Source organism: Lathamus discolor, chromosome 3 (assembly GCF_037157495.1).
Source record: "Lathamus discolor isolate bLatDis1 chromosome 3, bLatDis1.hap1, whole genome shotgun sequence".
NCBI lineage: Eukaryota > Metazoa > Chordata > Aves > Psittaciformes > Psittacidae > Lathamus > Lathamus discolor.
In genome coordinates this window covers 99,161,759-99,184,649 of record NC_088886.1, presented here as the reverse complement: position 1 = coordinate 99,184,649, position 22,891 = coordinate 99,161,759, and the positions used below count along the sequence as shown (strand labels likewise).

Genomic DNA, 22,891 nt, shown 5'->3' with positions numbered 1-22,891 from the left:
CCATGACACTACTGATGTATTCAGTCCTCAAAGCACTGAACTCCAAGCAGGATGCTCCCTATCAAGTGTATAAAAAAAAAACCAACAAAACAAAACAAACAAACAACAACAACAACAACAACAACAAAAAACTGTACAGAGATTACCTAGAACAAGGGTTTACAGAAAGTTTTAAGCCTAAATCAAGATGTTAAATTCTCTCACGCACATATAAAAAATACAAAGGCTTTTAATCCTGATCATGCTTCATTAAAAATAAAACACAATCCCACATGGCTTGGAGAAAACATCCAGTATGCATTATAATATATCTTGCAGAATGTTGTTGCTTGTTCCAAGCACACAACTGTACCTTACACCCAGTCTTCTTTCTTGATATAATGTCTTTAATTTCTAATAAAAGTATAGCAATATACTTTTTTTCATATAACATCTCAGACTCCAAATTGTATTTAGCCAAAGATCAGAAACTACAGACTTGACCACAATATTTAATGATATATGAAAGTCAAGCTTTTACTTGAATATGTTTGTATAAGTTATCCATATTTAAGGAAATTTTTATAAAGAAATTTTAATATTGTCTAACCTTCAAAATTTCACTATATTTTGCTCCAAGAGCAAAAGATTGTTACCACGAAAGCTAGATATTGTGATTGCTTATCTTGAATTTTCATATATTAATTTTAATATTTTTAACTTGTATGTATCTTTTACTATTTTTTTATGAAAAATGACCAAAAATTACAAAAATCATAAATTTTGTATTTCCTTGCAATTAACCCCAATGTAGCCATTTTCATTCAGTGTTGAAAGGCTAATTAAAATCATGTGATTTCAGCTTGTTGTGAATGAAATCCAGTAGCTTTTTGTGTACCCAAAGTTTATGATTTTACTGCTATTACTGTATTATTGCTGTTCCAGCATGGAGTCAGAACACCTTAATCAGGGCTAGAGAATCAGCTGAATACTGCAGAAAATTTGCACACCAGCTCCAATGCTGCTAAACAATGCAGGCTTTGCACCTTCCAGGAGAGAACTGCAGCATTTGCAGGTCCTTGCCAGGAGAATAAAGGATATTAAGAAACACAAAATTGGAGGTATGCAGAAAGCAAAATGTATCAGTATCCTGATAAGGTCAAGATCAGGACAAATTTCCTTTCAGACCCAGTATCAGCAGAAGACAATAGCTAAAAATGCAATAATCTGTGCAGAGACACTGAATTTTCTATTTGCATTTATTTCAAAGCTAAGACAGTTGTGAATACTATAACTCAACAAGTCCAAAGTTTTGCTCATGTTTGGTCATCTTTCTAGATTGGTGATTTAACAATCAATTTATATTTAATATACAAGTGGTTCCTTTGCACCTTCCAATAAGACTAAAATAAATAAGCAAACATCTAGTCATATGTTCAAAATACAGAATTTAAAAGCAGCAGTTTAGAGTTAGATTTCATATTCAATACTGTTGCTAAAAATAAGGCTTAAATTTACTTGGTTGTGATAGTCTTCAGAGATTTAAAATATACATGCTAAATAAAGTATTATGGCTCTATTCAGAACTAAGGCTCCGCTTAAAGACACTCAACTAAAGCTCTGCTGAGTCCTGATACTTTCCAGCAGACACAGTAATGAAATCACACCATAAGGATTTTCTGACAAGTATTAAACATCCATAATGTATATAGTGACCTATTTGTACTTTTAATTTGTTGATACAGCTTCCTCAGTTACAAGGTTTGGTACATGATCTAGTACAACATATTCACAAATCAGAAGCAATATGCTAAGCTATGCAACAGAAAACAGGATGTTAGCAGGATGTTAAGATACATGGAAATCATCATGTTTGCTTCCAATGAGAACTGATTCTGTGTTAATCGAGATTTAAAACATAACAGGGAGTTAAACATTTACTCCAGGGATGACCACTTTGGAAATCAACAGATGAGCAACATACATAGCACTAAGATAACAGCAGGTCATCTCCTATGGCTAATATAACTTTGGAGCACACAAAAAACCTACTACATGATACTTAGGAGTCATCATTACTCATCTTTGTGCTTTAAGAGTTTACTGAGAAGTTAGGAAAAGGCAGTGTTTTGATTCTACCTTTTGTCCTTTTTTGTCATTCCACAATAGCTGTGAGGGTTTGGTTTAGTGTGTGGGTTTTTTTTGTTTTGTTTTGTTGTTTCCTTTTTTTGGGAAGGGGGGTTGTTGGTTCTTTTGTTTTTCATTTTTTACACAGATGAACTGTTTTACTAGCTAACAGTGTACAGAAAAACTTATCTTGCCTACAGGCAAAAATGCGATTTGAAAGTTAGATGTTTTTGAGTTCTATTCAGTCACCATTGAGCTTTAAGTAACAGTCACAACCCTGTTGGCTTTCCTCCTACAAAGGAAAAAAAAAAAAAGAAGTATTTTTGGTTCAAAAAGAAGAATGAGTGGAGAACCAACCAAAAAAGCCTGTTCAAACAGAAGCTGACATTGATTTAATAAGCTCAAATTTTCATTGAAAACAATTTCATTTGAGAAAATAAAAGTGATTCCCCAAGAGCTTCTGAAGAAAATACTAAGTATTTTACTGCATGCAATCATTCTTTACCCCATCTTTATTAGTTTTTGCATTTCCATCTGAAATATTTCAGAGACTGCAAAGATTTTTTTTTTCCTAATTAAGAAGCATTTTCATGTAAACTAGCCATCTGAGTGACTCTGAAAGCAACAGCTGATCCTACACTGCACAGACAGTGTTAGTTCAAAGTAAGCTTTGTGGTGTACTTGCAAAGTATAGTATAACAGCTACACGGGCAATCTGCTTGGATGCAGCCAACAGAAACTAACAAGCCTCAACCAGTCTTCATCTTCAGCCCCAAAAGTGATATAAATTCCTTTGTAAAATCATTATTGTGAGTTAAACTTAGTTAAACTTTGTAAATCCAGAATTCAAGATCTGAAAAGCGTCAGTTTTAGGTAAGACTGGAGAAGTTAGCCTCCAGAAGGCATATAGTGGGGAGAAAACAATAAATTTAAATAAGCTGTAGAAAGAAGTTACAAAGAAAGTGGTAATGTTTCCACAGTGAACAGCTTGAACTTCTGCTAAAAATGCATTAAACTGGACCTCAGAAAAAATCCTTCCAATGGACAAAAGATCACTCAAATATATTGCCTGGGAACATTACAAAATGTCTAGTAAGAGAGGTCTTTCGGACTAAGACAAACATCTGTCAGAAGTTTGTCTGGCTTTGCGTGACCATGAATGACATCCTCAGATCCTTCATGAGCCCACTTTTCTATGATTCTATCAGACACTGACCAAAGATAACAAAACATTAAAGAGAAGAAAATTCCCATTAATGGTAATAACTAAAAATAAGTCTAAAAAAGACCTAACAAATGTACATTGTAAAGACCATCTTTTTAATTTGAAGGGAAAAAACAAACAAAATAAACACACAAACCAAACCAAACAAAAAACCAAAACCAACAAAAAAAAAAAAAGAAGGGAGAGGAACCTGTAGAGAAATTGAAAAAGGCTACATATTTTAAAATCATCTAACTGATTCCATCCTGCAAAGCAAGAACAAAATATTTAGCATAATTAAAAGCATATGAAACCTCTGGAGCTTTCTTCTGTTTTCTGCAATTCAAAGTGAAAAATTTCTGAGATAAATTTACTCTAAGCCCCCACACCCTTAATACTGCTACTAGTAATTTTTTTCCTTTGCCTTCATGTTGGACAACTAATATAAAACTTCTGATTTTCAGGGAATAAGGCAGCAAGAGATGACAGGTGATCATTTTAAGTCTAATTATGCTAGCTGCTGTTCTTTAAGTTGCTTCTTTATGCATGAAATTAGGAACACAAAGAAAAGAGGGAAGAATGGAGGGCTACATACACCCAAATAAGCACAAATCCCTTGTTACTGAGATTGACAAGACTTAGGAGAACCGTGAAGTGAAAGAAAAGCATAAACAGTTGTAATACTTATAAGTTTGTTTAAATTAATTATTCAGAAGATATTCTAATATAGCACAGAACAGAAGATTCAAATCTCATTCAACTCTAGCATTCCTATTCAAATCAGTCTAGGACGTAATTATGCACATGTAAGACAAGCTATGAATGTTTAACTTTTAGAAGTGACCAGAATGCCTAGCAAGGCACTGGAAATACATAAATATACACATTATATATTTTGTATGTATTCTGAATATATTAAAACACATAAATACATAAATATCACTTGAACCATGTTCTACCCTTATCTAATAGATAACTAATTGAAAAGTCCCTGAAGATGATCCTAATGGTTTTTTGCCTCTAAATTGGCTACTGTGTATTGAACTTGCTTGAGTAATATAAAGATTTAAGTGGAGAAAAAAATAATAAGAAGCCAAAAACCAAAAAAACAAAACAAACAAAAAACCACAAAAAAAAAAAACCCAAACCCAAACAATTAACTTTCTTTCTGATTTACAGGCATAGTATCCCTGTATAAATCTTCCAAAACTATAATCCTTTCAGATCTCACTTTTTTCAGTCATAACTGTGCATCTAAATGACATCATAAACCTGTTGACTGATAATAATCTCTATGATGTTCACCATAACAATCCAGACTGCAAAACAGGCAAATTTTCAGAAGACAATTTTCTGCTGTTTAACTTACTTTTTATATGGCCTTAGTCATTTATAGCAGAAACTTGCTCTTCAGAAATAATTCCAGAGATAACCTCTGACTTTCTCATTCCTTTTTTGATATACCCTTTCTATTTTAATAATACAATTAACAAGATACCATGCCCATCTTAAGCAGCCTGGAGTTTGCCCTCAAATTTGTATGATGATTCAAGCACGAGTCAGGTTATTACTCTAGGCTTCTGACAGTAGCCATCTTCAACAGCCTAATTCTTGTAAAAAATGCAGTTTGCTGTCTAATGTAGTAGGTGCTAAGGCACAAATAAAGCCCAAAAGATCTTTCATTACAACCTTCTGGAGATATCTCTGAATACACTTTATATAAATCTACTTCTCAGAAATCCTGTTGGCAGGTTGCTTAAAGAGTTCATCTCTCTGCACTGGACTAACTTCAAGAAGCTTGTTTCAGATTTAAGCAACCCACACACTCCTAAACACTACATTAATGGATACAGCTTACCTGCCTGTCTTATCTTAGGTACTTCAGTTTCAATAACAGTACAGAATTCACATACTTTTGCCTCACTTGCCCTCTTCCTATTCAAGGTACTAGGAAGTACTTTGCAGAGTGAGTGAAGGAAACAGGAGGGTTGGTTTGGTCTTCTCATTTAGATTAACCTAGAGTACTAGCGGATTAAAGTTTTGATAGTTAGCATTTTGATAAAGCTGGCATTTGTTTCTATTTAAATAACTCAATTGTCCAGAGTTTATTTCTTTCCCTAGCAAGATTTTTCCAGCAGACCTTCTGGGAGAATATCTGCAGATAGGATTAGATTGGAAATGCTATTGCTTTCAGTGTACTTAAGGATGAGAATTTAAATGAGATATTTCAGATGCCTGCATTACGCACTTAACAAATTCCTTCTTGCCTAAGGGAGGTAAGAACAACAACAACAGAAACTCTAACTCATTTCCAAGTTAATTTAAAAGCAGAGCTTGATGACAGAATATTTGCATATGCTAGCTTCAAGACAGATGCAATATATGCATTTGAAATCTGCACCCATACTTTTTAAGGCTTTCTCTCCTGCAAATACTTTGTGCATACTACAAAAGCTATCCAATCTTTTTTTCACTCACAGGTTTTGGAAAGCAAGGGTTGGGGGGGTGGACACTAAATTCTTATCAGTTGATGGAATATTCCTCTTCAGAGAAAGGACTTTGCCATTTTTTATTTTTATGATTTTCAGAATATACCTTGCATTTATCTTGTATTTAGTTTCAGACAGCATGTACTGAGTAATAGCTTTCTATAGGTCACTTTATTTTGCTTTAGAATTAGGAAACAGGAGGCAGTTTCTCCCACGAACAAATAAACTTTCTTCATGGAATTTTGTATTTTATATAGAACAGATTTGAGTCATCTCTTCCAGTGGAGATGTGTTTTACAATCAAGATGCCTTGCTAACCTATTATGACAAGACAGCTTCAAAAGATGTGTAGGCTCAGAAAAGGTGGTGATAAAAATTCAAGATTCCACCAGCTTTAAGTATTCTTGCTAGTAAAACATGAGAATAAATGCTAGGATAGCACTGCTTCCTGATCTCCTGTTTAGGTGCCAAATCAAGAAATCCAAGAATTATTAGCTGCTTCAAGAAAAAGCTATCTTAGCTGCTGAGCTGGCAACTACCTTCCTTACTTCTCTCTATTGAAAATCCAGGTTATAGCCAATCTCTTGCTTCAGCCAACTGAAGGGATCTTGCCAAATGCAAAGCAAGGTGAATTAGGTCCCTTTCTCTTCAGTTTACCAGAAATAAATGAGTTTACTTCAAGCTTCCAGAAATATTTTTGTTTCAGTCACATTACTGGTTGTTCTAAGAAATTATACTTCTTTTTGCAAGATAACTGTGTATGCACATAAATGAAAGAATTAACACTGTTGGATTTGACAGCTATTATCTGTGAATTACAAATATGTGACTTAAAGAAAAATAAACCAAAGCAAAACAAACAAACAAAAGCAGGGGGATGCCCTAAGCCTGTAACTATGTTGTCCCAATCTTTGTTAACTGAAAAAGGATTTACACTAGTCTTTTCTTACTCTGTGAAAGAGAAATGAATTCCACAGATTTTCGGTCCTCTATACTGACATAAGCTTAAAACATATTCATTCTCTTCAGCTTCAACATTAACTCTGGATGCATAGCTATGCAAATTCTCTTTTATTTCTTCTTTTATGTGTATGGTACTGTGGCTTTAACCTTATTGCTCTGACTGAAGCGCATCTTCATCATAGCCTGAATGTTATATTACACTCCTGCAGAACTGTAAATTTCCTGACTTCAAAGGGCAGAAATTGAACCAGCAAATTATACTGTTTAGTAATCAAGGTTTTTCAAAGGGAAATTATTAGAAAATCTGGCCTGTTTTAGGTGCTCAGCAGAAACCTGAAATACCATGAAAACATGCACCACAGCACCTCAATAGAAACCTAAAACGATGACTAAATATAAAGTTTTATTTTATTCTTATTTCTTTTTACCATGAAATTAATTTATGCTTTATGGTAAAGGGTGAATTTTTGTAAACACATCCAGGGAAACATCCATTATGATGTTTGAAATATAGACTGTTAAATTGCTGCACTGAAAAACTCAGTTTTGAAAATATCTGAAACTGAACTTCATATGACTTTCAATTTGCATATATAGATATTTTTCAAGCTTAAAGTTATTTTCTACCACAGAAGTCACATAAGACTGAAGAAGGTAAGCATCTCCTAAATGCAATAATCTGGGGGAAAATCTGTAAATAAAAACCACAGTAAAATGGAGTGTTGAGACTGTGAAAATTAATCAATCATTAAAGTACTTTGAAAAGAAGCTTTCTCAAGTGTCTCCATCTTCTGAATGTTAAATTATGAAAGCATGAATCAGGTGTTAACTGAATACAGCTGTGTTTAGTGTGCGTATCACATAATATGTTCTTGCACTATTTTGCTAGGGAAGGATGTTAAAGGCTCAGTCTTTAAATTTGAAACATATTTGTTATTCATTGAATTGTTATATCAGACTTGAAGGTTTTTAATTTTAGAGGACTACTAGAAAACAAGTAGGGATAACTGAGAAATACTGGGTTTATGTAGGTGAAGTTTAGTAGTTGGACAAAATATTTCAGTTTTTATTCTGATCAACTGATTCTAATTAATTGAGCTCAAACCTTAAGTGTCAATTACATGCCATTTCAGACCAAAGAGTAAAAATTATGTAACACTAGGTAATACCAAAAAAAGTGATGATACCTAGGTAATAAGTACAAGCCTTATGGATAGCTTGGGCTTTATACCATTTCGTTTTAAGGTTTAGAAACCATTTTGCTTCATGGTTCATATCTCAAAAGATTTAAAAGGATACACCAAGTGTGTAAGTCATGCAACCTATTCCTAATATTTAAAGAAGCAGGAGCTTGAAAGAGAACGCAGAACTAGTTTGGGTTTGGGGCATATTTGTTTTTTTTGGAGGGGTGTGTGTGGGGGGTGGTTGTATGAAGAAAAAAAAAAAATCAAAAACTAGTCAAGTAAAGCCTGAGGTTTACCAATAAAAAAATTGGAAAAGCAGTCCAATTGCAGATTTGTTATTAATATTGCATAAAGAAAGAAAGGCTGTTATTTGTTGTTCATTAGTTCCATCTGGAGTATATGAGTATAGGAGCATAGCTGAGCATATTCTACCCTGGGATGTGCAGTCTGTGCGACAGACTTCATGGCCAGGATTTCTGCTTCCTGACTTCCTACAGGCCTGAGTTTTGAAAAGTATCACAGTCACAATGCTTTAGGGCAGACAGGTTATTCCATTTGAGCTAACAGAAACAACCACACTGCTGAAGGCAACCACGAGTTTTGAAAGGTGATGTAATAATAATGCAATGTGGTATCTAAATTAAAATATAGTTGCTTAACAACAGCTTGGAGCTACCTAATATGGTATTTCAAGTTCACCTCTGCTTTTCTAAAGAAAACATGAAAGTAAAAATGGAAACATTTCCAGCTAACGTGTGCAACTATGCAAATATAGTCCAGATATGTGCTACAGCTATGCTCATAAGCCAATAATTTTCACAACAGGAGGTCTGTTGATTGCCCTTGACATGGAACATATCCTAGATTTTAAGCACAGCTTTCTTTCTCCTTTAAATTCTTTCTAGCTGCATGTTATGTTGTCAGCTTAATGCAAGGGATTATTTTTATTGAAACTAACCTTGTAATAATGTGGCATCAATGAAATGTTTTATTATTAAATTGTATTCAATATTTAATAATTTCCCAGGTTTGCTTTATTCCCTTGTCGGAAGCATTCTGGAAAAGTGTCACTGTAATACAAGATTGGGGGGAACACACAAAATGGAGTAGCTGGTATTTTAAAACACCTAGACTGCAAAAGCCTAGGTAACAAGCCATGTAACTAAACCAGAGCAATTATATCCTCCTCTTTTAGATTTCTAATTTACAATTAAGTGCACATTTCATATGCCATGCTTAGAGCTATGCTATAGTCCAATTTGGTTTTGACCTCTTTTTCCTGCTCTTACTGACAGCAGAGATGCTTAGATTCAAGGTACTCCTATGCAAAAGACTCACAATAAAACCTGACAGTAGATAAACATTAATCCAAATTGGATTTCAATAAAAGTAGAATTAAATCCTTCTAGTCTCATGACAGATTTTACACAAAGCTGAGCAATGAGGGTATATTTTTTGTCAACTATTTATGAAAATGGAATCTTTTATGCATAAAAATGAGCAAGATCAACAAGTTAAAAATTTATCATAACAAGACTGATGCATCAAAACTAGATTGTCCTATGAAATCAAAAATCTCTAGGATAATAACCACAGTAGTACTCTTTGGATGAATATGTACAGCCTGCTGCAATTTGGTTAAACTGGGAATCTTTTGCCTGCTCTGTATTTCTGAGTTTATTGTTTCATTCTCTGTTGTTAGAAAACTTATTCTGGTTTTATACTGCTTACTTAGTGAAGGAGAGATCAAGGACAGGAACAAAGGATGAAAGTATTGGAAGAAAAGTGCAAAAACTGGGAGAATGAAGACCTTAGGCCCACTGTAGGAGAGGATTAGGTTTAAAATCATCTAAGGAACCTGAATGTGCACAAGTCAGGTACCAAATCCATCCATGGATGGAAATCCATCCATGGGTCTTGAGGGATGAAGTTGCTAAGCCACTATCCATTGTATTTGAAAAATCATGGCATTCAGATGAAGTTCCTGACAACTGGAAAAAAAGAAATATAACCCCTATTTTCAAGAAGGGGAAAGTGTTAGACTTGGAGACCAGTCAGTCTCATCTCTGTGCCTGGCAGGATCATGGAACATATTCACTTGGAAACCATGAAAAACAATGAGGTGGTTGGTGACAGCCAATATGGCTTCAATAAGGGCAAATCATGACTGACCAATCTGGCAGCCTTCTTTGATGGGGCTATACAACTGATGGACAGGGGCAGAGCAGTTAACATTGTCTACCTGGATTTGTGCAAAGTGTTTGACACTGTCCCGCACAACACCCAGACAAGGACTTGCCGGGGGCAGGTGCTTGATGAAAAACATACATAAATCAGCTTCAGTGTGCTCTCGCAGCCCAGAAAGCCAACCCCATCCTGGGCTGCATCAAAAGGAGTGTGACCAGCAGGTCGAAGGAGATGATCCTGCCCCTCAACTCTGCTCTCGTAAGAGCTCACTTGGAGTATTGTGTGCAGTTCTGGTGTTCTCAACATAAACGGGACATGGAACTGCCGGAACAAGTCCAGAGAAGGATCACAAGGATGATCAGGGCACTGGAGCACCTCCCATATGAAGATAGGCCAAGAAAGTTGGGGCTGTTCAGCCTGGAGAAGAGAAGGCTGCGTGGAGACCTCATAGCAGCCTTCCAGTTTCCGAAGGGGGCCTACAAGGGTGTCAAGAGAGGGACTCTTCATTGGGGACTACAGTGATAGGACCTGGGGTAATGGATTTAAACATGGCAGGTTCAGGTTAGATGTAAGGAAGAAGTTCTTTACTGTGCAAGAGGTGAGGCACTGGAACAGGTTGCACAAAGAAGTGGTAAATGTTCCATCCCCAGCAGTGTTCAAGGCCAGACCGGGCAGAGCCTTGGGTGACATGGTCTGGTGTGAGGGCTCCCTGCCCATGACAGGGGGTTGGAACTAGGTAACCTTAAGGTCCTTTCCAACCCTAACCATTCTATGATTCTACGAGTATCTCATCCAACATACTCAGATCTATACAGTACATTGTAGTTCACTGCCAACACCAAAATTTCCAGTGCATACACAATAGTTTCAATGGCTTCTTTCAGGAAAGAAATTTACAGTGCAATCCTTTTTTCCCCTCAAACTTTCGCCATTCATCTACTGTTCTCCAGTCCTAAATGGGTAATAAGAAGAAAATGAAGGGTCTAAGAAGGAGGGGAAAAAAATTAAAAATAAAAAGGATTCATGCCTCCAAAAAAAAACCCCAAAACGAACCAACAAAACCCAGAGTCACTTGAGATACGGTCTTTGAAATTAAATTGTACAGATAAAAACTAAACATCTTTTTTTAAAGCCTGCATCATGTAATAACCCATTCAACACTGATGCATCAGTGTTCACAGTGTGCTTCATTTGTTTTCTGTAAATAACAAATAAAAGCACCCTTACTATTCAGCTTAAATTCTCAAGAAGGCAACAGGGAAAAAAAAAATAAAAATCAGCATATGGAGAAGCTAAATATGAAGTTTCCCTACTGCTGACCTACCCTATCCTTAAAACAAGCTCGTGTTAAACCATTCACAAAATAAATACTGAAATCACACCTTTAAAATAGCACAAAAAACAGTCAGCGTATCTTGTTTGTTACTTAACCATGTGGGTGAACTCTGCCACTTTACATCCCCAGGCAAGTTTTCACCAAGACAGAGTGAGTAAAATGTAAAAGTTCAAATGAAAGTGGGATTACAGAATTTGAAACTAAAACCATTCCTTTATTTTTTAACCCCAGTTGCTAAGCTAAAAAAAAAAAAAAAAAAAAAAAAAAAAAATCTCATGACTTCAGGACACCTCTGTAGGTGGATAAGAACAGAAGATGCACAAGCGGGGCTATTTCAGAACTCCTCATATACTGTATTTGTAGTAGTCTCCTACAACACAGCCCCCCTCTTGCCCTTTACCAATGGTGCTAGCTCATCCCACTCTCCATGATTACAGTTTTCTACTAGCTAAAGCATGTATCTCAAAAAACAGGAGAAAGTTATAAAGCTTTATAACTGCAGTGTTCTACGGCATCCAGCTGCCAATGTCATTACTAACTGCTGGAGTTATCTCCTCCTATTGTTGAATATGAGGAATTTTGTCACCCCTGAAAGGTGCCTGAAATGCCAGTTGAAACTGTTTACACGGACAGTATGGTTCATGAGAATACAGAAGAAGTCCACAATGTAACTCAAGTATTTATTAATGGCTACCAAATCTCTTCTTTTGTTTGGTTTCTGGGTTGTCTGGTTGGTTTCTGTTTGTTTTGGTTTTTCTTTTTTTGGGGGGGAGGGTTGCTGTGTTTGGGTTGGTAACAACTGCACAACTGCCTCAATATATCATCTCCTAATGTTCCTTAAACCTAACAAAGTGGGGTGAAAGTTTTTTGCTACATCAAGGTCTTCTATCTGCAGCTGTTTCACATAGCAAATTCCTATTTCAGCAAATGGGTACTCTGTTCCCAGAACAGATGTAAAATCCAACTCCCAATGAAAATACACAATGCAGCTTAACTCTAAGAACAAAGTATCAATTCACTCTCTTTAGTTTTCATATCTGTATTCAAATGACTCTTTTAATTGCCATGGGAATTCCGTAACCCTTCCGTTCCCAAGGAAAGTTACCTTTTTTTTAATCCTCTAGTTAGAGGACAAATACAGTACAGCAATACTGTATTTTCCTATATATGTATATTCTAGCTGCTATTTCAGAGAATGGTTCTAGGCTACAGACAGATAGAAAAACACCTGCATCTGACTCACTACAGCACTGGCCCTGACAAAGAGACATACAGGCTGTTACCAAGGTAGAGAGATAAAGAATTTGAAGGTCAAATTAAAATGTTTCTCATTGTTCATGACATACACATCAGTATCATAAAAGCAATTCTGAACAAGCTGCTGCTTGCTGCACTGAAGGTCCTTACAGAATTAAACAAAGCATTATAACTAGCTTAATCACCTTTTAAATTTTAAAATGCGTCTTCTCTTGCTATATGAATTTTTATTGCCTTATACATGTCTTTTCGTGTTGTGCTCTTCAAAGTAACCCTGAAATAAGCAGATGTTTAATTCCCATAGAACATGTCAATGCCTGAAACATATACAACCAATGCAAATCTTTTACACATAGGAGCTAGCAATGATACCCCTATTTCCCTGTGGAAGAATAAACACAAAAGAACCTAGGAAAATATTTCCCTGTGCTGGAAACAATGAAAACTCGGTACTCTGGTTTGTTTAGTTAAGGGGAAAAGCTTCAAACCGTTAGCCAGACTGAAGCATTAGAATCACAGCAAATAAGAATTTGACAAAGGCAGACAACAGGAAAGATCTTGACAGTAGCAAAACCAAATAACCAACCAAAGACAGCTCTATTATGAGATATACTCCTGCATATATTTAAAAATTCAATCCATACAGTTTACTAAAGTGGTGTGTTCAAATAAATTAGCTATTAAATTCAGGAATGTAAGTAAAATCTATCATACATATCAAATTCTCCCTGGTATTAGTATCATTTTGTCCAGTTTTAAGATTCTGACAATGGAAAATGCTTAAATGAGTGATTTAATTCCTTTGTTAACAGCTCATGAGACTTCTAAAACTGAAAATCACACACCGATTTTGAGAGAAAAAATACCTGTAACATTTTAGGATGGAAGTTGAAAAAGTCATAATTTTTTCCATGACTAATGACTCAGTTTAATAAGGATGCCATATAAAAACATAAAATAAAGAGAAGAAATTAATGGTCATGGAAGCATGACCATTCTGAATGAGAAAAATTACCAGCATAGCCTTAAAAAAAAAAATCTCAGAAATATTCTGTTGATGATAAGCAGACTTTCATCAATCTTTAAATCCATAAATTTTCACTTTCAAACAAAGCACATAAGATTTTGTGACTTTTTTCCTACTTTCAGTGGGATTTAGCAGCTTAAGTCACAAATCATTCAAGAAAGCTTACGAGTGCCTTATGGTTTTTTTATCATTTATATTAGAGATACCTACATATTTAGATGCTCAGTTTAGAATTTGGGCATATAAGCATCTTGGATACACATTCTATATGCCAAATACAGTATCCTGGGAGTAAATTACAACATCACAAGTACAGGTTTTCACTTTGGACTGCTTCTATTTAAGACTGTTTGAATTGTTCAGACTTAATTTCATTCTTGTCATTAGGAAGATGTTACAGTATTCCTTCTGTATATCACTCCCTTATACTGGCCACTACATCTAGCATAACTATATGTAGTGATATGGTTTTCTAATATTCCTTTAAATATGTTCAAGATAGTCACAGACATTAACGGAAGTTCAGGAGCATAACTGTTCAGCACCTGTGTAGCAGGTTCAGAAGCCCATTACAGCCTTCTTTATCTTTCAGTTATTAGAACTTAGGAAATCCTAATTCTTAAAACTACTAACTGAACAATTCCTCTCTTAATTAAAGGTGCACACAGCTACTGTCAAAGCTCTACTCAAAATAAAGGGACACTTCTGGTATGTAGAGGAATATAAGATTTAAAAATGTATAAACCAAAACATTAATCCTGACTTGTTTATATAATTAAAAAACAGAATACTGAAGATTCTTCTTATCTATAAAAGTAACCAAAATGTGGCTTTTTGTATCTCCATATTTCTATTTAGAATTATTAAATACTAGTAACAAACCCCATCAACTGTGGGGGATAGAAGCAAATTGGAAGCAAACCCCATTGCTTTTTCACATTCTAAGTCTGAACTTTTAATGCTGTCTCACTTGGACAAAGGACTTGTTTTGCAACTTCTTAAAGGACTTACCGGCAGTGTTTATGTGATCCTGTTAGGGTTTCAATCACAAAGCATTCTCCTTCATTGAGACAATATGCAAGATCCTTGTCTTTGCATGGCTTAAAGTGCTCAGATCGCTCAGTGGAATACGTTGTAGTATCTATGGAGAGAACAGGAAAAAAGAAATGCTGTAAGAATAAATCTTGGATGTTCTTAAACTATATGTTAAATAAATTAGACCAAATGGGTCTCAGTACAACAATTAATCAAGACAGACTAAATAACAGAAACCAAAAGCACAGTGCAAACTTCAGTGTGACTGCATATCATATGCAACTGAGCTCTTATAAGATTGCCTTTGTGAATCTTATATTTGGAAATATTCCAGACTGCAGCAAAGTCGAGTATAATTTCAACTACTTCCAAAGTATACCTTCCAAAATGTAAACATGTCTATTTTGTATTCTTTAACCAGAAAAATATTTTCATATTAATACACCAAAATATAGTTTTATACAAAATGTACAATTTCATTAAAAAAATTGAGCAAGCGTAGTTAACGTAGTAACAACCTAAGAAAACCCTGAACCATAAGCTCTGCAACAATGAAAGAAAAGATAAAGCAAAAAGCCTAAGAACAATGCTAACTTGAACTACTAGACACAAAATCTGTCCCAGAACACAAGCAATGCAATCTAGATTGTGTCATTTCAGGTACACCACCTGAACACACCCTCATCACAGTTCAAAAAACCAATTACAGTGCGGACTGTTGGCTGTAACTTTGGAGTATGTAGACAGATACCAAGATTTGGAACAGGCTGACAGTATGTCAGGGTGAACTATAATTCCTGGCTTCTAATAGATCTCTTGAACCTTTTGAATTCACCTGCACTCACAATTGTAGTGAGATTTTCAGAGGAAGATATTTGACGTAAAGATATTTTAATTTTATTCCCTAAGACAAGGATTTTAATATTGAAGTGTGATTTTCAAAGTAGCCAACAATTTCTACAGAGCCATGGTTTGATCTTCATATACAATCTTAATTCTCAAAGTTTAAATTCCTACTCATTCTGAACGGATAAGGGCCAGGATATAATATGCTAATATATATTAAAATTGTAAGACAACACTTCATTATATACCATACAATCACAAATTATTGTGTTACCTTCTCCCAACGGAATGAAGCTGTGCTCGATGCACATGGAATTTTGCAAAAAACACATTAGCTTGCTTTTCGCTCATAACTTGATGTCAGATAGGAATAAACTCCCAACAAGTCTCCCTTAAAATGCCTTTGCAAATTTGTAATGCAAGGACCTGCCATTTTCACTGACAGCAGCACTTACAAAAAAGGTACAGGCTATCTGAAAACTACTAGGTTTTTAATGACTGCAAGCAAAAGTAAATGTTTTAAATTGAATTTTGGAAACAATACAAGATGTTTGTAAATGCAAACAGTGAGTAGCACATCACTGTTGACATTTCAAGAATGATCAGATTTTATGTAACAGAAATATCTTTAGGTAGAAAAAAGGCAGCCCAGTTACCTTTTAAGATCAATTTTATACAGAAGCATTTAAATGACCATTTAGAATTTGATTAGGAAAAAAATATAAACAACATTTCTATCCCCTTTAAATATGAAAAACTGAAGATAATGTTATATAAAAGCACTTGTGAAAATTACGCAAGGTAACTAAAACTGTTTGATGAGTAGTAACTCAACTTGATATGGCTTTAGAGAACAGAACATTTACATTTGTCAGCCTGCTCTGAAGAAACAATCTGTGCAAATACTTTTATGAAGGTAGTTGAATTACATAGACCAAAGTAATCTGAGATATCCCCAAAGGAGAAGAGCAAAACCAAGGAGACACACAGTATCAAAAAGCTTGTCTTTGAGGTAATGACATACTAAATTATCACAGTGTTTGAAGTGCATGATACTTCTGCGACAATTAACTCAAAAATACCTTTTCAAGGTCAGCATTTTACAGTTTTTGATTAAATACATTTTTCAGAGGTTTTGTTCTATCTTATTCATTTCTCTCTTCATTATTATCCAAGATTCAATCAAGTCCACTGCAGAAACTTTTGCTGATTCAGCAGTGTCAGAGCAGACATGACATTTTATACTAGCAAAAGTGCCACTGAACATACAGCTACAGCGTGGCTTAATTTGAGCAATTGAAATTACGCAAGTGATGGAACTTCTCTGCTGATATAAATTGTTAACAAACTGTGGTCAGCCATTGCAGGAAGTCAGCCTTCCAAATAAAGCACAACAGTTGTAGGTAACAATGCTGACAGCTTCTTAGGACAGCCTTGGAAACACGTTACATTGAAAAGTACACAATAATTTGGTTGGGGTTTTTTTTTCCTTTTAAAATAAATATTGTCTCATTAAGAGTCAGTTTTCAATTATAGCCTTTCTGTCCATGGAAGCACATGGAATCCTCTGTCTACATACAGCTGACCTCTGGTCTTCAAAGATCAGATGCCTTAGCTACAAAGGTCATTCACTAACATTCAAAATCTCAAAAGCTGTGTTACCAATTGATACCTTAGATATCCCTAGAGCTGTTTGGTATTTTCTGCTAGATATACACACATACAGAATATGTGATTTTCCTGAAAGGTAACAATCCTGCTTTAATTTCATGCTGTACTCATGATGAAACAAACTGTTACAGCTTCATTAAATATTGGGGGAGGAAAAAAAAACGAAAGCAAAACCAAAAACCAACCACCCCCCCGCCCAAAAAAAACATACCAAAGAAACAAACCATACCAAAAAACCATCACACCAAACAACTAAAACCTTGTTCTAAGCAGAACTATAGAAAAAACAAAACAACAGAAAACACTTTAGACACTATATAATTTTCCTGATTCTTTTTCTAAGAAATAAGAAATCTTTTTGTCTTATTTTCACTCCTTCCCCCCCCCCCCCCCCCCAAGTTTTTGGGGTTATTTTGGTAGGGGTTTTTTTTAACTCCTAACCAAACATTGAATTGACTTAGATTTTTGAGCAACCTGGTCGAGTGGAAGGTGTCCCTGCCCATGGAAAGGGAGCTGGAACTAGATGATCTTTAAAGTCTCTTCCAACCCAAGCCATTAGACAATTCTACAACTTCTTTTTGTGAAGTCATCTTTTATAGCTTCACAAACCTGATAAGTACCCATTATTCATTCCACTGTGAAGTTGGATTTTTTTAAATAATTAATATAACCTAGGCATTCACAAAATAGTACAGCCCCTTAATTTCTTTCTAGTCTTTGAGCATAGGTAACAGATCCAAATATTTACGGAAACTTATCTTAAGAATTCAGATGTCCTTGACTTCAGTCCATAAATAACAATAATCCATATTCCCATAATGTCTTCTTTTTTCATGTTTGCTTTTTTTTTTAACTGCAAAGTGCCAAGGTGTTTCATGCAAAAGCAGCAGGTGCTATTGATTTCTGCTGGAATCTTTCCCACTAAATAGGAATAAGGAATTTCTAGGCACTTTTGCTCTATTTTTCTGGTCTCGCTTTATCAGCAAAGCTTTATGCATGACGAGCTCTAAAAATGGATATTCCATTGCCAAGTCTGATATTACTGTTTAATCAAATAAACAAGAATTCAGTACACATTTCAAAGGCTTCAAGATTTTGTATTTAGAAGCATAGAACTGGTTAAAAAACATAAAAATTAAGCACCACTGTTTGGGAATATTGAAAAAAAAATCAGTAGGAAGTTTTCAGATATTATTTTAGTTTGTTAGGGTCTAAAGCCTGATCTAAAGAAGAGTTAGTGACTTTGTACTCTTGTCTCATTACTCCATTTCATCATGTTTATATCAGCACAGGATGGCTCACTATAGCTAATTTATTGAGTGATCTTCAAGGCATGATAAGGATACTATAAATACTTACTTCAAGGCTACCAGATTCATTGCTTCCAGTACTATGCTCTGATATTAATAAACCTGTGATTTCAAAGGACAAATGCAGGGAGAAAGATAATGGAAGATCTAAAATATCCTGAGAAACATCCACATTTGTGGCAGCTGTTGTTTCAGACACTACAGCAGCAGCAGCTATTCCCACCCATCACATCTGTCTCACAGCATTCTGGTTTTAGACACCTCAAATAAAATTATACTCATCATCCATGTGTTTCATTGGAATCATTTTTGTACAGATAGACCGCCTTAACTGCTATAGAGAGAGCAAAAAAAATTAACACCTAGGAGAACAAGAGACAAAAAGACCCTCCTTAACATTTTTGAAGTCACTAGTGGTGGGGCATCCAAATTTTGTATCTCCATAGTAACATATACTGATTAACATACCTAAGGCAACTACATAGTACATTACATCAAGGAGGAATATTTGAAACAGGACATTAATACCAGAGCTTACACACTGGAAGACTTTTTAAGAGTACACATATTTTGACTACCATTGGATATTACCAGCTTTATAGACTGTTTCAACAAGCAAATTAGACTTTGCTTTATCTTGTTATTAATTTATACATTTGTTCTAAACTTACCTGAAGTGTTTCCATGCATTCATCTAAGATTAAACCCCAAAATCTTATTGAAAATATGAAATCTATTTCATTGCATTTACAGGGAGACTTTTGAAATAACTAGCAATCAAGTTCTGAAAGCTGATTATTCAAGCAGCTACCCCTTAGCCATTCTGTGTCACACTAAGTTTTATTTAATCCAATAACCTTTAAAAGGCTTGTTTCCATTGTGATAAAGCAAAATTGTGCTATAGATATGGGAATACATAGAGCTTTTCTATTATCCTTCAGATTTAAATGAACAAATCAGTATAGTTCAGTATCAAACTGCTAAAGCAGCAGAGGCATCAAAACATCATCATTCACGCTAGCTGTCTTCCAAGGCAGATTGTGGGGGTAGCTGGAACTGTTATCAGTAAGTTACAGTCCGAACGTTTTCCTTTTGTACTTATTTCAGAGGATTATGTAAGAAAGCTAATGTGATATTAACTCAAGTGCATTTCTATGAAACATTTCTCTGTGGGTACAACCAGCCACATCCTTGAACAGACTGGTTTTCTCCCCTATCACCAGAAGACAGCATCACATCAACAACTGCATAGAAACAACAGCTCAAGCTCCAGAAACATACAATAAATGAGACAGTCATCTCTCAAAAAAAAAAATCAGCACACATTCCCTTGTCAGTGAGTGCCAAAATTAAATCTTAAAGTCTTATCCTTTTCCAGAAGTAAATGTTGTTCACATTTCCTAGATGCTTTTATCTGTTTGTAATTACAGTATACAAGTACTAATCTATGTCATTAAAAAATATATTAAAAGATTTTCAAGCTACTAGTGCATTACTAGCAAAATATCATGTGCTATTACAGAACTGCTTGCTTGTTGCAAAACTCTTACATATTAAAGTACGTATCTGCTTTCACAACTTAAACAAACCAAGGAGCCACCGTTTCTAAAAACAGTGTACAAAAAGAAGTCCACCTGATGATATCATGCAACTAGCCAATAAAGCTAGCATCACTTCAGAATGTACTATCTGATCGTGTAAGAACTTAAATACTGAATCCTGAATACCAATTAAATTAAGACACGTATATATGCAGAACTGCACATCAGAGGCTGCATTCTCTTGTCCAGCTCTAACTGAAATCAGTGAAAGCTGAAAAATTGGGAGATGGCTCAGGAGAGAGCCCCATGAGAACAAAAGGCCAGGGTTTTTCAGAAGTTCAATGTCTAGGAGCCAAAGAAACAGGAGTAACTAGAACTCTAAAAGGTTTTAGCATTCAGTGTGAAGAGTTATTTTGAAAATTGAGTCATGACAGTTCTGATGGGCACTCTAGGTGCAGAGTGCTTTTGCCAATCAGACATGTATTCAGTGTGCTTTAGTAGAACTTCTCATTAATTGATACAAAAGAAATTCATAGAGGAATTCAGTGAAAAAGCAGCATGCTCAAGATTGTGCCAAAAGTGCACCCACCACCACCAGCCAGCTTCTCTCTCCTTTGACCCTTAGCCGTTGCTTCCACAGCATACTGACATCATTGCAGTCACAAAAAGCCCTTGAAACTGGATGGCACCATTGCACCAAGAGGAGACTCTTTCCTGGGAATGTGGAAATAGTTCTAGGAAATACTCTCCAACAGATGGAGAAATTGAAATACAGTTAAATTAAGTGATTTTGAAGCACAAAAAAAAGCAGTAAAAGAAAAAAAAAAAAACCACAGAGGGGGAGAAAAACAGAACACACAAAAAAAACCCTCCAAACAAAACCTTGCATACCTTAGAAGATGTTAAAAAGAAATCAAACATAACACACTACATCTGTGATGTCTACAACCACCAGCACTCTGCAATAAAAAAAAAAGTTCATACAAAACCAAGTGTACCAAAAAGAGTAGAATGCCTTGGAAAGTTTGTAATGAAACATGTCTGGCTACTAAAGAAAATGTTAATTTGGAGAAATGATTAATCAATATTTATCAAGAATAGCAATAATGTTGCCTTAAATCAAAATAATTTTCCCTAATTTTTCATGTTCAGCTTCAAGTGATCTCAGGAGGATTCTAATCTCATTGTCTAGGGAGGACTGCTGCTTTAACTGGATTTCGTTTGAGTTCCTTTTAAATAAGATAAAGTGAAGAGTTTCAGAACTTTGCTCTTTAAAATCTGATGTATTTGGAACTAAAAGGAAATATAAGAGGAAATAGAGAATAAGGAAATAGTGTTGACTCACTAGTCATGGAGAAAGGGCTCGTCTGCACCTCCTGCAAGGCTTTATATAATCTTTCAAAAGTCCTGGTGATCAGTGCATGTGCCTGAACACTAGAAGAAGGTAACTGTCATACCTGACTACAAGAAGGATCCTAAAGAGGGTCCAGGACAATATAGACCCATTAGTTTTACTTAAGTCCCCGGGATCAGGAAAATTGAGCCTAATAACCTGATTCCCTTCTACAACAAAGACAATGCTGGGGAGCAGCCTTGCTGAAAGGCACCTGGGAGTCCTGGTGGACAACAAACTGAACTCAGTGGCATACTGCTGAAGCAACAAAGGCAAATCAGATCCTGGGCTGCATCCTCAGGGATATTACTACAGGAGATAGAGACATCAACAGCCACTCTGCTCTGTGCTTGGCAGGCTCCACTTGGAATACTGTGGTCAGTTCTTCTCCCCACAATTCAAAAAAAGACATGGACAGGCAAGAGAACATCCAAGGCAGGGCAATGAAGGTGATAAAAGGGCTGCAGAACCCACTTTATGGGGAAGGACTGAAGGAGCTGGGTCTTTGCTCCCTGGAGAAGAGAAAACTAGCGTAGAACTCATCAGTTTTCCAGTATTTAAAGCACAGCTACAAAGATGATGGATGGAGGCTCTCTCTTCACAAGGTGCCACAAAGACAACACAAGGGCCAAACGGGACAGTAGAAGAGGTTTCATCTTGGTATAGAAAAGGAAATTTCTTAGTTAAAAATAAAAACTTCAATCACTGGAACAACGTCCCCAAAGATGTGGTTGAAGTCCCCAGCACTAGAGCTTTTCAAGACACAACTGCACAGGCTGTTATATTATCTCATTTAGGCTCATATTTCCATGAAAGGTTGAATGACCTTTTGAGGTCACTTTCAGCCTAGGCTGTTCTATCCTTCTATGATTATAGTTCTTCTCAATCATTTACAATTTAAAGTTGCACAGGAGGTACCCAGTACTGTGTTTTCAATATTTAATAAGTAACTTCTTATAGTCACTGACAAAGTACTGTAGGCTAAAAAATGGATACCTAATGAAACAAAACAATTATTACTAGTAACAAAGGGAAACTGTTCACATTGCAATGTAGAAATATCAAAGAAGCAATGAGTAGTTCATCTGGCTAAAGAGTGATGTTCTTTCTCAAAGGAACTGAAATAGGACAAATAATGTGTTGCATGCAAATGAAGGAAATAAGAAATGCAGTTTTAACCCTAAGCTTGTGCCTAGTTCCAAGGCATGCAATCTAAAATTTATTTGCTGTAACATTTATCATTTTGACGTTCTTGTTGTGTGGACATGTAAAGCTAGACTATGAAACATTAACATCACCCTCAGCATTTCCTTTCATAAAGAAACCCATATATCCTATATGA

At 35.5% G+C, this 22,891-nt stretch overlaps 1 protein-coding gene across 2 annotated transcripts in view; it reads right to left on the bottom strand.

The window, feature by feature from the left end:
• The window catches only part of NRG3 (neuregulin 3), a 419,575-nt gene that overhangs the window by 238,986 nt on the left and 157,698 nt on the right, over nt 1-22,891 (bottom strand). For both annotated transcript variants that reach the window (XM_065670778.1, XM_065670779.1), the window contains one exon: nt 14,765-14,894. In XM_065670778.1, the coding sequence (XP_065526850.1) occupies nt 14,765-14,894 (130 nt within the window). The remainder of the gene's footprint in view (nt 1-14,764; nt 14,895-22,891) is intronic.